Genomic DNA, 22427 nt, shown 5'->3' with positions numbered 1-22427 from the left:
ATTTCTCTTAGTTATTGAACTATTAAGCTGCTTGTTTCGGAGATCCTTCTACGAATACGCCCCAACGCTGAGTTTGGGGACATAGTCCATCACCTATAGCAGACGCGGGAAAATTATCTTGTTCACATTTCTCTTAGTTATTGAACTATTAAGCTGCTTGTTTCGGAGATCCTTCTACGAATACGCCCCAACGCTGAGTTTGGGGACATAGTCCATCACCTATAGCAGACGCGGGAAAATTATCTTGTTCACATTTCTCTTAGTCATTGAACTATTAAGCTGCTTGTTTCGGAGATCCTTCTACGAATACGCCCCAACGCTGAGTTTGGGGACATAGTCCATCACCTATAGCAGACGCGGGAAAATTATCTTGTTCACATTTCTCTTAGTTATTGAACTATTAAGCTGCTTGTTTCGGAGATCCTTCTACGAGTACGCCCCAACGCTGAGTTTGGGAACATAGTCCATCACCTATAGCAGACGCGGGAAAATTATCTTGTTCACATTTCTCTTAGTTATTGAACTATTAAGCTGCTTGTTTCGGAGATCCTTCTACGAATACGCCCCAACGCTGAGTTTGGGGACATAGTCCATCACCTATAGCAGACGCGGGAAAATTATCTTGTTCACATTTCTCTTAGTTATTGAACTATTAAGCTGCTTGTTTCGGAGATCTGGGGTAAGTGTCTTAGGAATTCAGTTTTCTTATTGTTGTTCCATTGCTGTATATTTTTGTGTGTGAATGTGCGTGTGGTACTCTCTATGTTGATGTTAAATTTAAGTGGAATTTTCTTATTGTTTTTGTTTTGTAAGTGTTATTTCTTATTGTTTTGAGTGCGTTCTATATAGAGCAAGTGTACATTTAAAAAATGCCTGGTTGCGCGGTCGCCGCTTGTGCTCCGTACAGTAGGAAAACAAAAGGTACAAATATAGTGTATCATTCATTTCCGAAAGACCCTCTTTTACACACACACACACACACACACACACACACACAAAAACTGGATTTTGAATGCTCCCAACATTTCCAACCTAATGATTACGTTCGTGATCTGCGAGCAGAACTACTTAACCTTCCTCCTAAGAAAGTTCTGAAACCAGATGCTGTACCAAATGTAAATATACCAGGTGTTATGCCATCTAACCCTTTGGGGATCTTATGGTACATTTTGTACCATACGCGTTTTTCATGGTACATTGCGTTATTTCTCTTCTATTTGAGCTTTTTCGTCCGTTTTTTTTTTGTTTTTCAAGTCCAGAGACATTGTAGAAGACATTACGTATGGTCTCAGACCGTCCTGCGTCCAGACATGGGAGGTGATGACGTCATAATCTTAAAATGTATTTTTTCCCTTTTTAAGCCTATGTTCATTATTTATTGGCGGGCTTATTTTTGAACGTAGAAGATTGAAATTTTGAACAAACATTCAGTCCGCCGAGTAGTATTTACCAGATTTTTTGTTCCGATGTCAGTGCTAAAACAGGGGCGACCAGAGGGGCAAAGGGGTAAAAAAGGGATATTTTTACCTTAAAAATCCCGTTTGTCGTCATTTTCTCGCCTCACATACATGATAGGACCACGTGAGTCATACCGTCTGAAAGGCCGTTCCATTCTGAAGAGAATGACTGTCGAATTATTATTCTAGGGTAATCAGGGATGTCTCAGGGATTTTTGAAAAATATACTTCTATATAGGGGAAAATGGGGCATTGTCGGTATATATGTTTTTGGCGGGCTTATTTTTGAACATAGCAGATTGAAATTTTGCACAAACATTCAGTCCGCCGAGTAGTATTTACCAGATTTTTTGTTCCGATGTCAGTGTTAAAACAGGGGGGTAACCAGAGGGGCAAAGGGTTAAAAAAGGGATATTTTTACCCCTAAAATTTCCGTTTTTCGTCATTTTCCCGCCTCACATACACGATAGGACCACGTGAGTCATACCGTCTGAAAGGCCGTTCCATTCTGAAGAGAATGACGGTCGAATTATTATTCTAGGGTAATTAGGGCCGTCTCAGTGATTTTTTATCCAAATATACTTCTGTATAGGGTAAAAGTGGGGCATGGTAGGGAAATTTTTTCTGGCGGGCCTATTTTTTTCTCGTAGAAGATTGAAATTTTGCACAAACATTCATCCCACCGAGTAGTATTTACCAGAAGTTTTTTTCGATTTCTGAATAAAAACAGGGGGGTCCTGTGGGGCAAATGTTGAAAAAAGGGAAATTTTGCCCAAAACATCACTTTTTTCAGGAATTTCCCGCCTTAGGTACATGATGGAGACATGTGAATGGTACCGCCTGAAAGAAAGTTCTATTCTGAAGAAAATGATTGGCGGATTATAGTCTTAGGGTAATTAGGGATGTCTCAGGATTTTTTTCCCCTGAGATCATAGTGTTTTATGGTGATTTGGGGCATTGTGGGAATTTTTGATAAAAATTCTCCCGCCCTTACTATTCAAGATAGAAACTTGAAATTTGGCACACACATTCAGTATACCAAGTACTATTTATCAAATTTTTTAGATGGCTACGTCACATAGGGGGGTCCAGGGGGGGCAAAGTTTGAGAAAAAATTTTCCCTCCGAAATTTTCACTTTGACACTTTTTCCCGCTTCTGGTGTATGGTATGAGCATGCAAGTGGTACCATTTGAAAGCCAGCTCTATTCTAAAGAGAATGAGGTATGAACCATGATCTTAGGATAAATAGTGACGATGCAGTAGCTGCTTGACTGAAAGTCTCAAAAATAGCCCAAAAAGCCAAGATCTGCTAAGGGCTAATACTACCAGTTCGGATTTACTTCAAATTCACACCGCAAATATCAGAAAGATAACAGACAGAACTGATAGGTCTCATGCCACAGATGTTAGAAAGAGAGCAATTGAAACTCGAAATAATTTATCTCCCAAGAAGAGAAAAATATACCATTGTACGTCTACAGAAAATGACTTCGTCTCTGAAGAAGTTAAAACTCTTACAAACCAAGTAAAACAATTGCAGGAGAAAAATCGAAGATTAAATGAACAGTTTTCAAATCTGAAACTAAAAACTAAGTGCCTTTCTAAGAAACTTACAGCCGTACAACAAAATCTTAATAAGCGTTCCCAAAATGTAAAAATGAAAGTTGAATCTGAGGTACACTGAATTTTAGGGACTGTTTTCTCCGAAAATCAAATCAAATGCTTAGTGAATGGCAGGAAAAGAACTAAGTGGAGCACAGAAGATATATGTAGAGCGATTACGCTGCGTGCTATTAGCAAAAAGCGTTATTTATTCTTAAGGAGTAAGTTGGGGATTCCATTACCTGGAATTTCTACTTTAAAGAAATTGATTTCCCGTTCATTTCGTTGTCGCCCTGGTGTATTATCAGAAGCGATTCATTTAATGAAAACAGAGGCGGAAAGATTCTCCACTATCGAACGTATATGTGTAATTTCATTCGATGAAATGAATATTGAGAGCAGGGTTACGTACGATCAAATGGAAGAAACCAGCATCTGAAGGTTGGATCGAGTTTCTGTCGCGTGGTGGTCTCTTCGTTCCATCAGAGGAATGGATGTCAAAAATGAAGGGTTTTGAACTTATTTTCAATGACATTAATGGTACCAGCACAATGTCCGGTGAAAAAAAAATTGTAAAAAGACTAACCTCGAAAATAAGTGAAAAGTATCCTGATGTGAATGAACAGTTAATTAGGATATATGTAAGAACTAGGATGTTCATTCGCATAAAATACATGAATAATAGAAACAAAATTCTAAAATCAACAAATGCCCCAAAAATAAAATCTCGACAATGACATCCTTCAGCCACAGTGAGGCCTACAACAAACAACTAAGCAGAGAAAGGTACGTAGAATTATTATTTAAAATTATTTATTAATGTTTATTTCCTGTGCAAACCTTGTCTTGCGTTGCTTCTGGCTGTGCGCTTCTCTTGTCTGCTCCTCGAGACTTTCTCGTCAGCCTAGCTGCTCCTATAGTGACGTCATGTCACCAGCCAATCAGCGTCCCGTTTCTGATATAACCCAACCTTATTCATTCTAATAATCTTGTTTGCAGTGTGACCACTGTTAGTACTTTCGTACTAGATGTAGCACTTTTCCTATATTTTAGTGTCTCTAATACGTTCACCAACAAATCTAGTACTTTTCTCCTCTTCTTTTATCTTAAATACATTTGAGAGATAAAAAACAAATATCATGAAAATTTGGCAATGTACAACTTCACTGTTTCTGGTAACATTTTCTACATATCTTTTTCAACAGTGGTATTTACGAGAGCCGAAGCGTTGTCCAGTCGCCTCCTTAACTAATAAATGAAATGAAATTTTTGAGTTTTACGTCCCACGATCATGCCGGTTAGGCTAAAGGAGACGGTGTTTATGAGAAATGAATGAAATGGTGGAATCAAGAAAATGTCTGGAAACGGGAAAACCCCGAGAAAACACACGTACACGGTGTTTGTCCGCCACAAAGTTCACTCAACTAATTAATGACCACACAGTAAACAGTATTACATATTTGCTTATCCGTTTAAACAGTAGACTATTAATGAATTAAAATTCGATTTTCTCAGTAAGACCATTTTATGATTTTTGTTTTCTCTCGACATCCCCTATATTTATCATACTTGCGTTACTATAGTGGTTTTACAGTGAGTTCTAGTACGACAATTAAGCAGGATTTCCACCAGGATTGTTAGTTTGGGGGGTGTAAAGACAAAACTTGGAGTGTGTACGTGGTTTGCACGCTTTGTATCAAATTTTGACTAAAAACTAAGTTGGGGTTCTTGCAAGAATGTGGGGGGGAATTCTCCTACCCACAAGAAGCGTAAAATGTAATAAATAGGGTGAAACGGGAGCAGATAAAATTTTAGCACTTTTCCCTCAGATCTAGTACTTTTTTCTGCATAGGTTAGTGCGAAATATTTTTACTGGGTGGTCACACTGCTTGTTTGTTATGCTTACTAGAAACAAACAAGCGTCGTGGCTAAGGAAATAAGCAAGTTGTCAGATGACGGGAAATTTCCCGCTAAATTGGAAATTCTTAGCATTGGCGGGAATTCGGGAAATTCTGATTGAAAATAGGAAATTCTGTCAACTTTTCTTCCTTTTCAAGCGTTTTTGTAGGTAAACAGAACCAGAACAGGAAGAGAGGTTTATAAATTGAAGCAAATGGAACTGATAGTTAATCACGCCAATACCCGTTTTCTGCGGGAAGAAAGAAGGTTGGGAGGGTTTGTGGCCCTTTGCTTACTATTTTGTTATGGTCAGTCATTCACGGAATTTTAGGGTGAAGTGAGGCTAAGGAGAGAAGAATGTAATGCTTGGAAGTACCTAGCACACTCTACCACACACACACAAATGTAAATTTATTTCTATAGGCTACCAAATAAACCACAGATAGGAAATAAAAATGGTAGTATAATAGATTTCTCGTCGCACAGGAATAGATGTACTTCTGATTGATTGTTCAGAGTTATTTGATTTTTATTTGAAGCTATTAATATAATTATTAATTAATTAAGATTAATTAATTAATTAATGACATTTCTCTTGGCGGGAAATTTTGCAAGAGATCGGGAAATTTGAGGGCTTTGAGCGGGAAATCTGTTGTTCTGAATCTGACAACAATGTAAGCAACTGCAGAAGAAGATTGGAAATATGAAGTTGCTTTGTGAACGTTCTTACAAATCATTTCATTAACACTGGCAACATAAAATATAAGTGGAGTGTAAGAACAGTGTTGAATCTTATTATATTTCAATTCACAATGGCTGGTGAGGCGTCTGTTAAGTTGGAATTCATGTGCAAAGAAGAAATAGCTTATGATTTACCTCAGGATGATCCATTCCAAGAGGAAGGGTGGACATTGGAACTGATGACAGACAACAAAGAGTTAATATTATCTACAACGGAAGGAGAGGAAACAATGGACAAGGATACAGCTATGTGTTCTTTGGATGTGAAATTAAACGTTGATAGGGTGAAATCAGAATTAGCAGTAGAAGAAGATCCTGAATTTGAAAGGGATATAGAAACGCCTAGAAAAATAGTGGTTCAGGAGACTTGCGCATCGTACTCTAATGATTCCCAACAATTAACAACAAAAACTTTAAATTCAGTTCGGCCAGAAAGGTAATGTTAAAGTTTACATGTACTAATTGGCTCAGATTGATAATACAGTTACATGCGTTCGGAAACTTTGTTGCTTAAAAGCAATGCTTCACGAGAAATTTTTTAGTATGGGAGATATCTCGAACGTAACTTAGTAACCTACAATTTGGAAATAGCATGGCACCAAAGACTAGCTGTATACCAAATAAAAATAATAATAAGATCGATACCACTCATACAAATCTTATGTAGTTCATATCTTGATAAAATAATTTGTTTATTATTGATTACAAATTTCTCACTAATTGTAGCACATATTTACAATATGGGTGCTCGACGATATTGTTTTATTTATATAGAGACTTATGTACAATAACAAATTGTGAGAGTGGTGATTATCTTAAAATTTTCCAAATTTAAACGTGGAATGTATTATATTGGAACAAAAACTATGGACGTTTGTGTTTTTACTTAGGATTTAGCTCAAATGGGTCTAGCCTCATTTTTCCGGAGGGCTTCGAAAGACATAAGCAAAATACAAGATAAAGAATATTTTAACCAACAGTGGATTTTCATTAATTGTAGAGGTCCATACATCAATCCATTTTATAGCTGCACTCATTTCTTTCAAGGAAGTCGACTTTTTACATTCCCAGGAATCATTTGTGAAGTATGGACCTCCATTTCTCAATGTAGTGTCACTTTAGGGGCTTAGTGAACCTACATGATTTATGAATTATTGTAAAAACAACGCTAACCAGCATGTGCTAGATGGCCGGTACAATGAAGTTTGCTATTCAGATTAGGGATAACGCAAAATTCTGTATTTAGGATAACTTATATGTCTTACGTTTTGAATGTGTTCTTGTACGTTCCTAAGTATTTTATAGGTAACATCCTGAAATGCTTTCTTTGCTTGTATATTTGTGTTCCAGAGTAACACAATATATTAGGGACGTAACTTCTTAATTATATGGATTCCTTCATTCCCAAACATTTTTCTAGTTCCGTGTTACGATTTGCCACATTGAATTTTGATACTTCATTTCGCTTACAGTGGTTACTAGGTACCGTAACAAGGGGTTTCTTTGCACATGGAGCATTACTTCCCACAAGATATGAAAAGAGTTTCACAATCCTCTGTTGGTAAAACCATGAACTGTAAACACGAAGTTTCAACTACCCTGTACGATAGAGCATGTAACTGTATTTTGGCGTTTATGTTGGGGGTCAGCATCAGTTCTAATTACCGGGAGGGTTTGTTGTTGTACTGGTATGGAAAGCAGTCACTGTAAAGACCGCCAAATTTTAAAATAATTTCTGTCAATGTTAAATCAGTTTCGTAGAATACTAGTGTGCATAATGGGACTGTGATGTAATTGTTCAAATTGAAATGTGAAACGTTTCATAGGTGGGGTTATTTGCACAACATACAAAAAAGTATCTTGAATATACATTCCTGTGCAATGTTTTTCCTTCAGTATTTAAACATTTTACTTTCTACAGAAAACTGCGTGCATTTTATTAATATTGATATTAAAATGATGGTACCGGTATCAGTACTTATTTTGAATTATCGATATTTGTAAACAAAATTATATATTTTCTGGTATCGACTCAGGAAACACATTCTAATAGTTTAGCATATGTCCTACAAAAGTGCCAACTCACGAACAGAAAAATTGATCCTCGTGAACAGATTTGATTTGGTGTTTCCTTTTGTCCAAGGTTATCATTCGAACCGTAATCAGTGGAAGATTTACGGGGTTTTTAACTTTCACGCTGAAGCCCGCCCAAAATAGCATGATTTTTTTTTTAAGGCAAGTACTTAATTAGACTCAAACAGTGACTTTAATCGGTTCAGTCACTTCCTTGAACTGTTTCTGACTGAGTCACTTGTTGGAACTGTTCGTGCCTTTTGTGTGACGTCCTTTTTGAAAAATTGGTGGTAGTTCATACTTTTCTCATTAGGTGTCTACAGTCAAATGGTAGTTTCTTACTGTGACGTCACATGTTCTGTCTGATTGTATGTGTGGAATGGAGTGAGCGGGTAATTGAATTTTCGTTTCATGGCGACGATCGAAGTAGCAACTGCGATTGAGAAACCGTAAAATGAATTTAATACAAAGAATTGGAACTTGTCGTTTTTAAATAAGTTTGTATTAGATTCGGATTTTATATCATACCACTTTGGAGCACAGTATGGTTTAATTGAGTTAGAGAAAACCTGTCATGGTTGTGGTCGAAGGCTGAAGATATTTCCGACGTATGGTAAAAGTGGGCGTTCATTGGTTAGTCTTGTTTGTAATAATAACAAGTGTACTCGCTTTAATAAATCGACGTATGTGCGGAAAGGAACATTTTCCAGTAATGTGAAGTTGAGTATTGCGAATGTGTTTTTGCTGTCTTATTGTTTCGTGAATAATCAATTATGAGTTCATTACTCATGAGTGTTCTGGTATGGCGAAACGGTGAGTGCTTTCCATTTTTAATTGATATTATTTTTATTCTTGATTTGCTTTGGATTTGGGTATTTGGCAAAATATTTGTTTTGCTGTTGGTGGTTCCATTATCTTGGTGAGATGTAATTTATTTTTCCTCGTCATGCTGCACTGAATTATAATTAGTGATGAGTATTTTTTTTTAATTTTTCCTTACGTTAGCTTTATAGTACTGGTTTGACTAAATATTGTTTTTTGGGATGTTTTTATGGTACTTGATTGCGGGGTTGGGAGAGCGGTAGCCCCCATTTAGATACCAATATTGATAGTCACCGCTTCACCTGGATTGATTAGGTATAGTGTTTAGTAAAATTTTGGCCCTTGTACTTATAGCATAATTCTTAACATTCTACATTACTTTGACTCGGACCGTAACTGTAACCGATTCGACTGATCCGGTTCCGGGAGCAGTTTAGGAATGATTCGCAAACTGCTCCGGTAACCGGATCAGATGAATCGGATGCAGTTACTGTTTGACTGAAAATAAAGATTTGCCTAAAAATATATTGTTACTGATTCCTACTTGTATAAGCTGCAAGCCCACTTCCAAAGTCTAGTGATTTTTTTAAGGAAACAGTCTTTTAGAATCACGGCCCTGTCAAACTACTTTTATGGATACGCCACTGTTCATAATTTATTTTCTAACAAGAAACTCATTCCGGCGTGTAGGTAAATAGGAAATTTACCTAAATTTAAAACACACGAGGTTCCAGTGGTAATAATTTCCTATTTAAGCGTCATTTTGACCGGTGCAAAGTAGCCGCGAGTAGAGGCTGAAACGTCTTATCCCAATTTTACGTTTTTTATGATTTTAAAACGTTACACATTTCAATTTCAACGTTACACTACTGCCTCAAAGTCCCACTATACATGGTAGTATTCTACAAAACTAACTTTGACGCAAATTCGTATATATGATATCTTTCAAATTTTATAAGCCTTTACCGTGACTGCTTTCAATACCTCTACAAGTATATATTTGGCATCTTGCCATTCCTTGTAGAAGAGGCAACTAACCCGTGAGTATTTTTTTTTAATGAAGGAGGAAGTTTTAATGTCCGTACTGGCAAACAATGAAAGAAATTTTGATCGTAGCATTAAACTTGTTTCAAACTTGGTGATCAGAACGGCTCCTACTCTGCGGATGGTATAATTTGAGATCATTTCATTTCTTTTAGGCGAGTGAAATGAATTGAAATCTTATTTGAGAATATAAAGGAATGTAAGAATATCCCAAGTACAAATCGTAAAAAAGTTTCCCGACCATTCTATTTAAACACGTTTCGAACTTTAACAGCTATTGCCAGTTATTTTGCTTCTAACTGCAGAGATTGTAATTTGAGATCACGTCTTTCTTATTAGGTGAGCGAAACGAATTTTGTTATTCTGCTTTTAGATTTTAGACAGAAGTGAGAATGGCCATACATAAAAGTCCCGCAGGATTTTGTATTTTTTATTTAAGGAAAGCTTTGGAATAGCAGATTAAGAATAAATTTATCAATACAAAATTACTATGCAAAGTATCTTTTTTTTTTACAAAGTAGAATTTTAATATCTTTAAAAAATTGTGCCCGACGTCGGTTTCTTCTTCTTGGGTTTCCTTTAAAGGGGTATGGTCATTATAACTACAAATCGATTTCTAAGTAACGTTAGTTTCAATTTTTTTTATGGGGGAGTAGCATTTTGTCAGATAATTTTCTCGTTGTACCTTCGAAAACGGTATTTTATAAAGGATTTTCGTTCTTCTGTATAGAACTCCTGTAGGCTGACATCATCATTATTATTCAAAATTCATTTCAGACCGATGTTAATTCAAATTTCATTGTGGGTTAATGATGATGTACTCATGAGATGTACTCATAAAATGCCAATGAAGCGTTATTTATTTGTTTATAAATTAGCCCTGTACAGTCCAGATTAAGAATATTATCTTAAATACGATATCATTAAGTACATCCCGCCTTTCGAACAACATTTCTTAGTAGCATAGAAAACTACGCCATCTAAGCTGCATTTCATTCTTGAATGCAGGTTTCCATTAGGAAAATATGATAATGGCTATGAATCCAAGGTTTTATGAGAGAAAGATATAAACTGCTTTAAGGAAAACTATTGTCCAGTTTTTTTATATTTCTTACACCGGGGAATATGTTCTATGATCCAATCGAAAGTGCAGGAACGTGAGAGTACAAAAAACCAAGTCTGACGAGAAGGTTGTGGAGCTAATGGTTTATAGTTGTGTATCAGTTTTTTGATATATTTTGGGCTTCCATATATTTTTTCTTTTGTTTAATTTGCACCTTTTCTCAATTTTAAATATTTTTTCGCACTTTTTTCGATTGAATTCTACCAAGATATGAGATTTGTATAATTTTGTCAGTACTTTTGTGTATTGATAGCTTTTCCCATACTTCATACTGCCTTTTGGACAGGTCCATATTTTTGCACTTGAAGCTTCAAACGCTGAGCTATTCCATATAAAATCAGAAGTTCACGAGTTAAGCCTTAAAAATTAAAGTTAGGTTTTACGTTTCAAATGAAATTGATGTTAGTTTGATTAGCACTTGCTGATTGCTCAAAGTCCATAAGATACAGGCTTGGGTATCGTTTTTAAACTTATTCATCACCCTTTACAAGAATTTCCATTATCAAACCTGGATTTCTTTAATTTGTACTATTGTTTTCTTTTAAGATTATAGCCTGCATTCTCCCTTTCTTTGTCGACTACTTACAGTTTTATCTAGGGCACTTGCCTTTTGCCGTTTTCTTCTTTGTAATGTTCTATTTCCGTTGCCTCTCTTTTATGGGTAGTTATAACTCAGTAGGTTACGATTATCCATTTTAAATGTTGCATCGTCTCGGAAGTTTAAACTCAATCTCTTTCTCCTTCGTTTCCTTCTATACTTTAAAATAATTTCTGAATTTAAAAATTACTCTAGTAGGATATACCTTACAAAAATGGAAATCCAGAAGAGCTGGGAGTGAATCAAAAAACTGCTTTCTGTTCTTTGTCTTCTCTTAAATATAATGTTACTATTTGGATGAATTCTTCGCGATTACTTCTCATTAGTATTGTCTTAAAATCGATACTATAAAGCGCGAGTAAAATTTAATTAAAACAAGAAGAAACTGCTGGCAATCAACAGGGGTATCATCTGAAAGTTTGTTGTTCTTTGCTTTCTTTTCAATTCTTCCGAGTATCATTTTGTTATGGTTTGTTTCTCTTATCCATATGGTCTATTGCTGTAGAACATCTGGAATTACAAACATGTATTATAACGAACATTAACAAAAGGCGTTATGATAGTTCACTTTGGATTCAAACAGCTTAATTACAATTGATGCACTGCTACACTATGTATATATATATATATATATATATATATATATATATATATAATGTGGCAGTGCATGATATATATATAGTAACTTTTATTACTTTGATCTGGTTACATGACAAGAAGCAAGGAAATTTTTACCTTATATCAGAAATTTTTTCAATTCTGCATTATCATGACATAGTTTATTAATTAGGACATCTTTATTCACTTTATTTAGTATATCCTTTTATACTGTATTAACATAAACGATTCAATGTTGTCTTGCCCGAGGTTCGCCCATAACCTTTATTTAATAATGCTGAGTTTCAAAATCGCTCGTTTACAACTCTTTTACTTGTGTAAGATGGATAGTAAGGAGGAACTTATACATTTTAAAGACGTATGTATAACATAAGGCATACATGTGATATTCATATATAATTTGGAACCCACACGTGAGGCAAGACTTGCAAGCTTACTTTGATTTCCAACATCCCTGGTTCAATATCGCATCACCATGCTTCCTCTTCATACTCAATAATTATATATTCAATATCATATCCACTCACATCTTGCGATGACTTGGATTAAATATCTGCATAAAATTTTAGTTCTTCGATAGTTCTCCCATTGTCTATGCCACAGATTTTGTTCATTGCATTTGAGGGTAGATCGTCTTTTAAATCAGAAATCCGCCTTGGATCGAACCACACCAAATCGTGGAAAAGTTTTTCGTGTTTCGAAACCCGGTTAGTCACACTTTGAATGATTTTGTTAAGGACATCTCTGAAATCACACAGTCTGAAACTTTTCTCTTCTGTATTCCCTGATTTCGTAACATGCCAATTCAGATCATGCAACGATATTATATATTTGTGAATTACTTCCATTTTCCTTGTAGCTATTTTGGGCAAAAGTGCAACTTAAAAGTGCACATCTGTTGCTAAGAACAAGAAAAAAAATATATATAGAATATATGTTAATTTTTGATAGATAATCTGTAATTGTTGTTACATTATAACACAGAATTTTTGTTTCGGTTTGCTATGGCAACTGGTAATTATTAATGGAGATTACAGAATAAAAAGTAGCTGTGGTGAATGTGATGTGTCTAATTTGAAAGTTATGCAATCACTAGTTATTGCAAATATAAGTATAAATTAAAGGTGCCTGATAGTGGTGACTTATCTTAGTACTCGAGCTGGGCTAATGTGACGAAAAATACGTTAAATTTAATTATAACGTTACAATAGAACGATTACATTCAATGGAAAGAAAAGTTTTACACTATCTCAGGGAAAGGTAGGCATGTTTTATATGATACCATAGCAAAACGCATCCCCCTCCTGTTTTCCTAGGCACCTACCCCTACAACCTTCCGCTACGCGCGACACCCAATCTCTTACGCTCCTTGTGGCTTACAACGACATTCTTTTTGCTATACCAGTGTTACCTTATTGTCAACACCTAGTGTGAGATGACCCATAAGGAAATTCTGCATGATCAACATCTCAGTTTCAAACTGGAGCGCATTATACAACAACGGATGCAACATACATATTTTCAATGTTGTATCCAAGCAGTATATGAGAATCGTTAAGGTAATTTAAATGAAATTTTTGTTACTTGTTTATGGTAATGAACAATTTGCTAAACAATTAATTTATATTTTAACTGAGTATGACGAGAAAAGTCACGAAATATCAAAACTGTATGCGAGGTGGCAATAATATCATGATATGGCAGAACATGATTCGGGTACTACTTTCCTAGTGTAATCATTAGCAAAACGAACTCACACCTGTGGAACTATTTCCAAACAAGCAAATGAAGTGAAATGAATAGTATATACCCAGTCAGGAATGTCCAGAGGAACAGTAACTGTATTCGCATCAATAGTAATTGTATTTAAGCGCAGAACTCAACTTTAACAAACTTGAAACCAGAAACTTAATGAAACGACATAATAATCTTACCTTTCTCCAGCCGCTATTATTTTTTGACCTTGAATTTACCATAAAACCATTGCCTTCACGAATATTAGAAACACACAAATCTTGAGAGATAAGTTTGGTAAATACTCTTTACATCTCTTATAGAGCACAGCTTCTATACAGTATTCATACAGTATACGGTATAGCTTCTACACAGTATTCATCTTAGCTTCTTCTTCCAAAACAAAACGCAGCGAAATGATGGCTCTTCCATAATAAGTTACTAGGTTTGGAAACCCATCTGCTCGAAAGACAGGTACCGTAGTGAGTCATCAAAATTGCCACAGGGCCATTCTATAACTTTTACATTTGTAAAGAAAAGTTTAATCGAATATTTCTGATTCAGGCCTACACATCCGGGATAACAATATTACCAACTTGAAATGTGCAAAATATAGCTAGAGGAACAAATATTTAAACGTACAAATTTCACCCTGAAATTAAATTGAAAAGTTGAATGTAATACAACTCAAAGATAGAGTAGTCACATAGATTGATTATTTTATCCATGTGGGTTCAAACTTCAGGAAAACGATCATATGGCATTTCACTATATTTGACCCAAAAGCCGTTGCTTGTAGGAAGCGCAAACCGTTGACCGCTAGGTTAGTCCGACGTTGATTTCTTCCGGCGTTTGGTTTACCATGCAGTAACATGTTTAATCATATTCGGTATTTAATCTTCTAGTATAAGAATTACAGAAACCTTGACCTGTAAACATTTCCTTCGTTTCTTTGTTTAATTCTCTTTTCCCTTTCCTAGTTTTAATTCCCGGTATATTTTATTCCAATTTGTTATTTTATGGTTAAGTTTTACCATGATATGCATTTCCATTTGATGATTGCGTTTAGCTACATACTCGGAATTTTTCAAATATTTCTTAACTGTTCACTTATTTCTCTTTAATGCAATTTTTTGTTACTTGTCCTAGTCAGCTAACCACTAACATTTAAGAAGACTGGCGTTCTAAGAATTAGTAGCTCCTTCTTCAGTTGAATTGTTTCAGTTTATGTCTGATAGCTGGACACCGAACATGGCAACACGCATGCCCCGAGATATGACATGACAGTATATTTCTCTAATTGGAGCAAGAAAGAAGGAATATTTTGCCATCACTTAGAGACGCACTAGATAGATTTGGTAAATTGCATTCACGTTGAATTCTAAGAGATGAAATTTAATGCAAACAAAATGAATATAATAATATGCATCGTGCTGAGACAGAGAAAGCATAGACAGAACAACAAAATTTTAACTCTTAAGTATAGAAAGTCTGCATTTCCCTCCTGTCCCATCTTTCTGTTTTTGGTTTTTCTCTTTCCTTTAAGGAATAGACTGCTTTTAGTTGCAATAATGAACATAATTTACAATGCTCAATTCCCTGAAAAACAAACTGTAGTTTCGTTCTGCGAATCGAACGGAGAATATTTAGAATGAGTCTAAGTACGTGCACAATCTAAGGCATATTTTCAAATCAGCTATAAAACTCCACACTGCCATATAGTTGCCCCCGGTTCCATTTCAATTTTTAATTTTATTTATGGCTTTTAGATATTTATGGGTTAACATCTGGCTTCAGAAAAAAAAAAAACATTGCATGTGTAGATCAAGGTCAGGCAAAAGTTAATCCACAATCTTCAGAACTTACTGTTGCGTCTACATATATGTAGGATTAATCGAGGATTTCCATTGAGAAAAGCTAAAATATTCAAGCTAGAAGCACTTTGAACGTGGTATTGGCGTACAATGTTGTGTATATCATGGAAAGAAAAAGAAATGAACAAGGACTAAGGGACGCTAATGAAGGACCACAGATCATGAAAATAATAGGAAAAAGAAGAAACACTGTGTTTTGCCATCTTATTCGACACTCCAATTGGATCACCATGCTGATAGCGGGAAATCCAATACGAATACCAGGAAGAAGAAGACCAGGGACACAATATATAGAGAGTTACGAAGAAGAGACGTTATCAAGTTTTAAAACTGATCTCCCAAGGTAGAGGAGAGTTTCCAAATTTCCATGTAGCCCACCTACCTATGGTTGGGGTGAACAGGAAGAAATCGAGAATTTAAAGAGTTGTCGCGCCCACGAACGGTCTCAAGGTGCACTTGACCTTCGTGGTCGACTGGTAGGATTTTCAGTGTTAGGAAATTGTAAAAGCACCGCTTCTATCATTTGCATTCAAAGTACAACGAATAGTTTGTTCACGCTCCCAAGTAAGCTCTGGTAGAATTCAAAATATTGATTTTATATGCACGAGCGCTTAACTAATTTATGGGCGTACTAACAAGGTGTGAAGACACCGACAGAGAACGATAGCCAAGAGCAACAAGTATTTATATACCGCCAGATGATAAATATCGCACAAGAATAATTCACATCAGGGCCACCATCTATATTGGCCAGGGTTCTAATCTCATTGTAGCTACCAAAATATGTCTGTGACGCGGGGTATCGCATGTCACCGGCCGCCACCAATTATGTCTTGGTGGTGGGGGTTGTTATTAGCACAATAATAATAATTAAGAGCAAAAGGTAGCCTTGAAAAAGGCTGTTTATATTGGGACTTTACATTAGTCCGTACTAGTGTTGTAAAAAAAACGTTTTTTTTTCTGTGAAGTTTTTTTTCAATAAAAAACATCGTTCTTTTTCATGTTTTTTTTTCTGGCAACTATTATTTGTTGATTTATGTTGCAGATTACTGAAATAATCAAAAGAACTTGAGTCGATGCGCTCGTAACTTACAAATCGTTTGTTTCTTTGTACCTATACGAGCAAAATTATGTGATTATTCCTTTCGGACCCAGGTCATTTTTGGCGTTTTCCTACATTTTCAGTTAGTGATTTATTGTTCAGAAACCATTCATTCGATTGATATGGTTAAGTCCTTGTTTTTTTAGAAAATAGATGTGGCTAACTTTTGGTGTAAGTTGCATTACAGTGTTGCCAACGGATGGGGAATTATTGAGAGAAATGAAAGGGTGAAAATTTACAAAAAATTCCGTAACCGAATTTCAAAATTTTTTGTATCTAGCACCACTATTGCTATATGGGTTCAAGTCACCTAAAAATTTCTTTGGTATGTTGACAAGGTACAGTGAAATCCTGAACTCGCTGGCTTCCATTCAAAGAGGGAAAGAAAAAATTCTCTGTCATCATACACATGAAATTTTGACACTTTTTACGCCGCAGAAGCAAAAATCATCAGATATGTCGGAGCTACAGCTTCTATAATTATCCCATTAAAATTTTTTATGGTGCGTTCTGTAGGACAAAGAGGAAGCTTTCAGATAGTGGTACGTTTGTTTCAATGTAGCTAGCAAGAGGGTAATAATAGAGGGGAAAAGAGAAATTTCCCGAATTTTTCACCTAAAATCGGAATTAATTGTTTTGGCTGGAAACACTGCCATCAGACAGACGAAAACTATCTGAAAATAAACCTTTGTACTGCAAGAATATATCCTACAAGTATAATGGCAATATCTAACAAAGTAAGCATAAAATTTTTAAAAAAATCATTCTATCTCAGAAATTTACCATTTTTTTTTTACCATTTCCAGAACATAGTTTATATTATAAACCTCAATTGTATTTCCCCTAATTATTCTAGTGAAACTTTTTATGGTGCGCTGTGTAGGCTAAGGAGGAGGCTTTTTACACACTGGTACGTTTGTTCGAATGTAGCCAAGAAGAGGGAAATAATAGAAAAAAGGTTTTTTTTTCAAAATTTGACCCTAAAATCTGGAATTAAAACTTTCTGTAGCTGGCAACACTCTATCAGACACACACACACAAGCTGTCTTAAAATAAACTTTGGTATCCCTCTACTATATCCTACAAGTATTGTGACGATATCTAATAAAGTAAGCATGTCAATACAAATATCTCATTCTACCTTAAAAAAATCACAAGTTATTTCCAATTAGAGAACGAAGTTTACTGTAAACCTCAACTGTACTTCCCCTAATTATCCTATTGAAACTTTCTATAGTGCGTTGTGTAGGGCAAAAACGATACTTTCAGATACTGGTACGTTTGTTCCGATATAGCCAACATGACTAAAATAATAGAGAAAAAAAACATAATTTTCCCAAAATTTCCCCCTAGAATCTGGAATTAAAAATTTTCTGTAGCTGGCAACATGCTACCAGACAGACGCAAACGATCTTAAATTAAACATTAGCACACCACTAATATATCCTACAAGTATTATGGCGATATTTAAGGAACCAAGCTTCCAATTACCAAAAATATATTACGGTAAACAGAAAAGTAGGGAAAACTAGATAAAATCAAGGGTTACAACCGAAATACGAATTTTTCGTGCGCCCCCTAATTACCCTATTGTAACGATCTGTACTGCGTTTGGTAAGTAAGGACAAATTTTCGATTGGCATAAGTTGACTTGCACTCGTAAGGATAGATACGGATTTATAAACAAAAATTTCGAATTTTTTGCCCAAATTTAGGGAAATTTTAGTTTCCCTAACTGGCAACACTGCGCGCAGACCAGTCCAATTGATGTCAGCAGTTAGGTATGCATCCGAGGTATCTACCGGGCAAATCTTAAGGAGGTCTTTCTACAACGAAGGAAGCTACAGAAAGAAGAGAAATAAAGGAAATTCGAAATTAGAAAATTCTCGAATTTTTGACTGGGGTGAAATTTGAGAAGGAAATTCGACACCAGAAGTAAAAGAAATTAATATGATAAACTATGGTCCAACCATATTTGGTAAGAATAATATGCCGATATCTTAATTAGTGTCCACACAGGAGCGGATTAAAAAGTGACACACCCGTGTGTGCCACTTTGGTCAACTAGGCCACCGAGTGTACATTTGATTACATTTCTTGACTACTAATCCGTGTTGTTGTTGTAGTTATAGTCTCGACTAATAATAATATCGTTGTTGTAAACAATGACTTTATAAGGAAAATTTTCTCTCCTTTTTACATTTTAGTTCCAACACTGTTGGTGAGAAATGGAGGGTGTTTCAAAATGAATATCAGGGTTTTAAGTCTTCGTAGTATTTATTACATTTTACGTACAATTATAAGCAATGCATCAAGTAAAAGAGCACCTCAAACAGTCTTTGCTACAAGTGTTCGATGTGAGATTCATTCATGACACGACGCACATCTAGTCGATAAGCGAGAAAGGCCCATAAACTTTCCACCATATGTCACAAAACACATTCAATTTAGGGGAATCTCGTCTCAACTGTACCATCTCCTGAGGATTTGCTGTCCGCCAGGTACAAACATTATGAGTGTTCACATTAGCTCTTAGGTGAAATGTCGATTTATCACTGAAGACGACACGATCCAGAAAATCTTCATTGTTATGCAGCAATACTTCATTTGCAAAATTAGCACGTAAACCGTAATCTGTAGGCTTTAGACCTGTAACATCTGCAAACGATAAGGACATAGTTGCAAGCGTATCCTTAATATTCTTCACACAGATGATTGCACTGTAACTACAGATTCAGTCTTTATTAAAACACAGAAAGCTTTCTGCTCTCTAGTCTCCATCTTTGCTACTTGCTTTCTCTAACGGCAGACAGAAGAAGAAATGCATGTGCATGCGTGCGTACAAAACTGTTTGAGTTGTTTTCCATTTGATATAATATTTATAATTGTAAGTCAATTGTAATAGATACTACAAAGTTTCAAAACCCTAATATTAATTTTGAAACACGCTGCATTACTTCAAATTGTGTCATCCTATATTCAAGTCTTGTATATACATATCATCAGAGCCGACTCTAGGCAATTTGTCGCACCGCGCAATTGCATAATTTGCCGCCTCCCCCTTTCTCCAGAAAGAACAAATCTTAAAAGTTATGATTTTAAGTATGGTACTCCAGCATGAACAAGGAAGGGGAGGGTAAGTGCAGTTCCACTCAGGAAGGCTTAAATACTTGCTAAAAATGCAATCCCGTTGTGTCTGTTTTTTCTTTAAATATTAATCTATTATGTTAGTGAAAGATAAAGCAAACACACCTGCAGAGGAAAGATGGTAATCCTTTTTATAGAATTCAATATCGAGCTTCAATCTCAATGTATTAGTTTGCAATTCCAGTGCAACTAGCTCTTTTATCTTTATTTCTTCATTTTTCTTCTACATCTGTTAACATTAAAAAAAAACTTGTTTCTATCTTCAATGATGAGGAACTTGTGTCTGATAAAATCAAGACTAGTTGTAATATCAAAACTGTGATAACTTACTAAATAAAACAGATATTCGCTACTATTCGAGAATTGAATTCTTGCACTTGACAACAATCAGGCAATTTATGATCGAATAAATCCAAACATTTGCTTTAGCATTGCCCATGTGATCTTAAACTAATGCAACCTAAACATAATTTATGATTGTAGTATTCAAAAAGGTCAGCTTAGTAAATGTAACTACCATCATCGTGAAGTCTGTTTTCAATAAGAAATACCTAATTTAAATGATATACTTATGACAGATTTTGCTGTACCCTCCAAACTTGCCGCTCCATGCAAATGCATGTGTTGCATATATGGTTGAGCCGGCTCTGCATATCATATGTATCTAGTCGACAAATTATTTATATATGAGAGTTAGAAAAATACTATTAGGCAAATTAGTATTAGTTTTTACCTTTAGACAAGTTATTTGAACTTTATACTGTTCGTGACATTATTTTCGTATTTATTAAAGGCCTGCTTTCACGAAAAAAACAAAATTTCGTTTCTACTTTTATTTCTTAGTTGATATTCATGAAAACTGCTGAAACCCGAATTGTTAGTAGGTAAGGTATTCATGTAAATTGTAAAATATTTGCAGCGTATCAGTATCTAGCGTTTAATTTATGTTGCATTTTACGTTGATTACACCTACGTAAAAATATTTCATACTTAAATAGACGTAAAATGCATAACAAATGACTATTTAAAAAAAAACGAAATTTAGAAAAAAACCAGAGGCAATGTTTTTTTTCTAAAAAAACGTACATTTCTGAAAAAATACGAACGTTTTTTTTTTCTATTTACAACACTAGTCCGTACCAAAGGCGAGCTGTGCAGCTCGGATGGGAGATGATTTAATAGCATACAATTTCATTAACAACCGAGTCAGGGCACAAAGGCGCGGATGTCCATCTCAAGCAAATAGGCTATCGAATGACCACTCGTCAAGGGGACAGCTTCAGGGTCCCACAGGAATACAGATAATAAAAGCAAGGCGGTTTCGTCAGAATGAGGACGAGGGGTAGTCAGTACGCAAGATACTTAATGATTACGAGTATTCTAATATGTGAGTGAGTGGGCTTCAGCGAGTTGGAGTACCACTGCTATCAGCCAGTTTAGAATACTTAAAAAAATATCATATCAAAACATATTATATCGTTACAATTAAACACGAGATTACCGCTCGAATTAAAAGAGATCTTGGAAATCAAATGTAATTAACAATTTACCAAACGAGAAAAGCGATTAGGATTCGCTCTGTCAACATTCACACAAACGATATTAAAACAACTAAAAGGTTTGAAAGTAATTTTGAAACTACTTGGGAGGTGATCCCCTTTACAGTTAAGCGACTTGATGGAAAAGAAATGCAAATGACAGATATATGAAAATATTAAATAAACAGTGGTAATCCACCTGAGGTCCGTGGTCCTACCTCCAGACACTCCAAGTCGAGATGGGAAGACTCTGGGGTTAACTCGACGTTGCTGTAGCCACTTCGTACACACCAGGTAGCACAATCACTTAAAAACACTCAAGAACACTATTGCGATAATTTTACTCAATTGTACTTTGAGTAGCTGAAATACAAGAGCAGGATAGACGGAGGATGGTCAGGACTTCGTGTAAGCCGATGTCGTCACTGAGCTTCGTACAGGACTAGAAGTCTTCGGAAAATTGGAACTTCGCACAGGCTGGTCTTCTCCTGGATGGGTGATGGAATAAAGGTGAGTCGAATGGTAGAACGCAGTACCCAATTAGAACTATGTCTCAGAGGATTTCATTCCACAGGTCATCTGCTTTCTCCAGTAGACTACAACATTGGCACGTTGATGTTAAGGCGTTAGTAGAGTTCTTAAGAAAGATTATGAAACGTTCACCAAAAGGAAGTATTGAGAAAGTATAAATGACGTAAACGACGCAAGTTCGAGTTAGAAAGAGTTTTAAAGGCTGGCTCGAGTAAGTCTGTGGACTTGATACAACAGAAGTGACTTCCTACATGAGGTCTTCTAGGAATACGTAAATCAGCGTTAGCGTAGGTTAACTACTATTGCATTAGGAAGCGTTCAGGAGCACAAAAATTTAGAGCTAATGCGAGATCTTAGAGATCCGTGCAGAGCCAGTTCTCAGATTAGATAGACAGAAACTCACAATGAGACAAGTGGTACTGTCCAGTTGAAGTGAACACTTAGGAATGGATTGGCGCTAACACACACTGCTCGTCTAAGATGATGAATCTTAATGAAGTAACCGTAGCGAAAGAGTACCGTT

At 35.7% G+C, this 22427-nt stretch overlaps 1 protein-coding gene across 2 annotated transcripts in view; it reads left to right on the top strand.

Annotated features, from left to right (window-relative positions):
- Positions 1–5616: 5616 nt before the first annotated feature.
- Positions 5617–22427, top strand: part of LOC145690984 (uncharacterized) — a 63925-nt gene continuing 47114 nt past the window's right edge. The window contains exon 1 of one of the 2 annotated variants that reach the window (XM_081766459.1): positions 5617–6136. In XM_081766459.1, the coding sequence (XP_081622585.1) occupies positions 5772–6136 (365 nt within the window). In that variant the 5' untranslated portion in view covers positions 5617–5771. The remainder of the gene's footprint in view (positions 6137–22427) is intronic. The other variant, XR_014132315.1, reaches the window with a different exon arrangement.

This window comes from Thermobia domestica, chromosome 7 (genome assembly GCF_964235325.1).
Source record: "Thermobia domestica chromosome 7, izTheDome1.hap1.1, whole genome shotgun sequence".
NCBI classification, from domain to species: domain Eukaryota; kingdom Metazoa; phylum Arthropoda; class Insecta; order Zygentoma; family Lepismatidae; genus Thermobia; species Thermobia domestica.
Note: the sequence above shows the minus strand (reverse complement) of the source record. Positions and strands in the feature narration are given on the sequence as shown.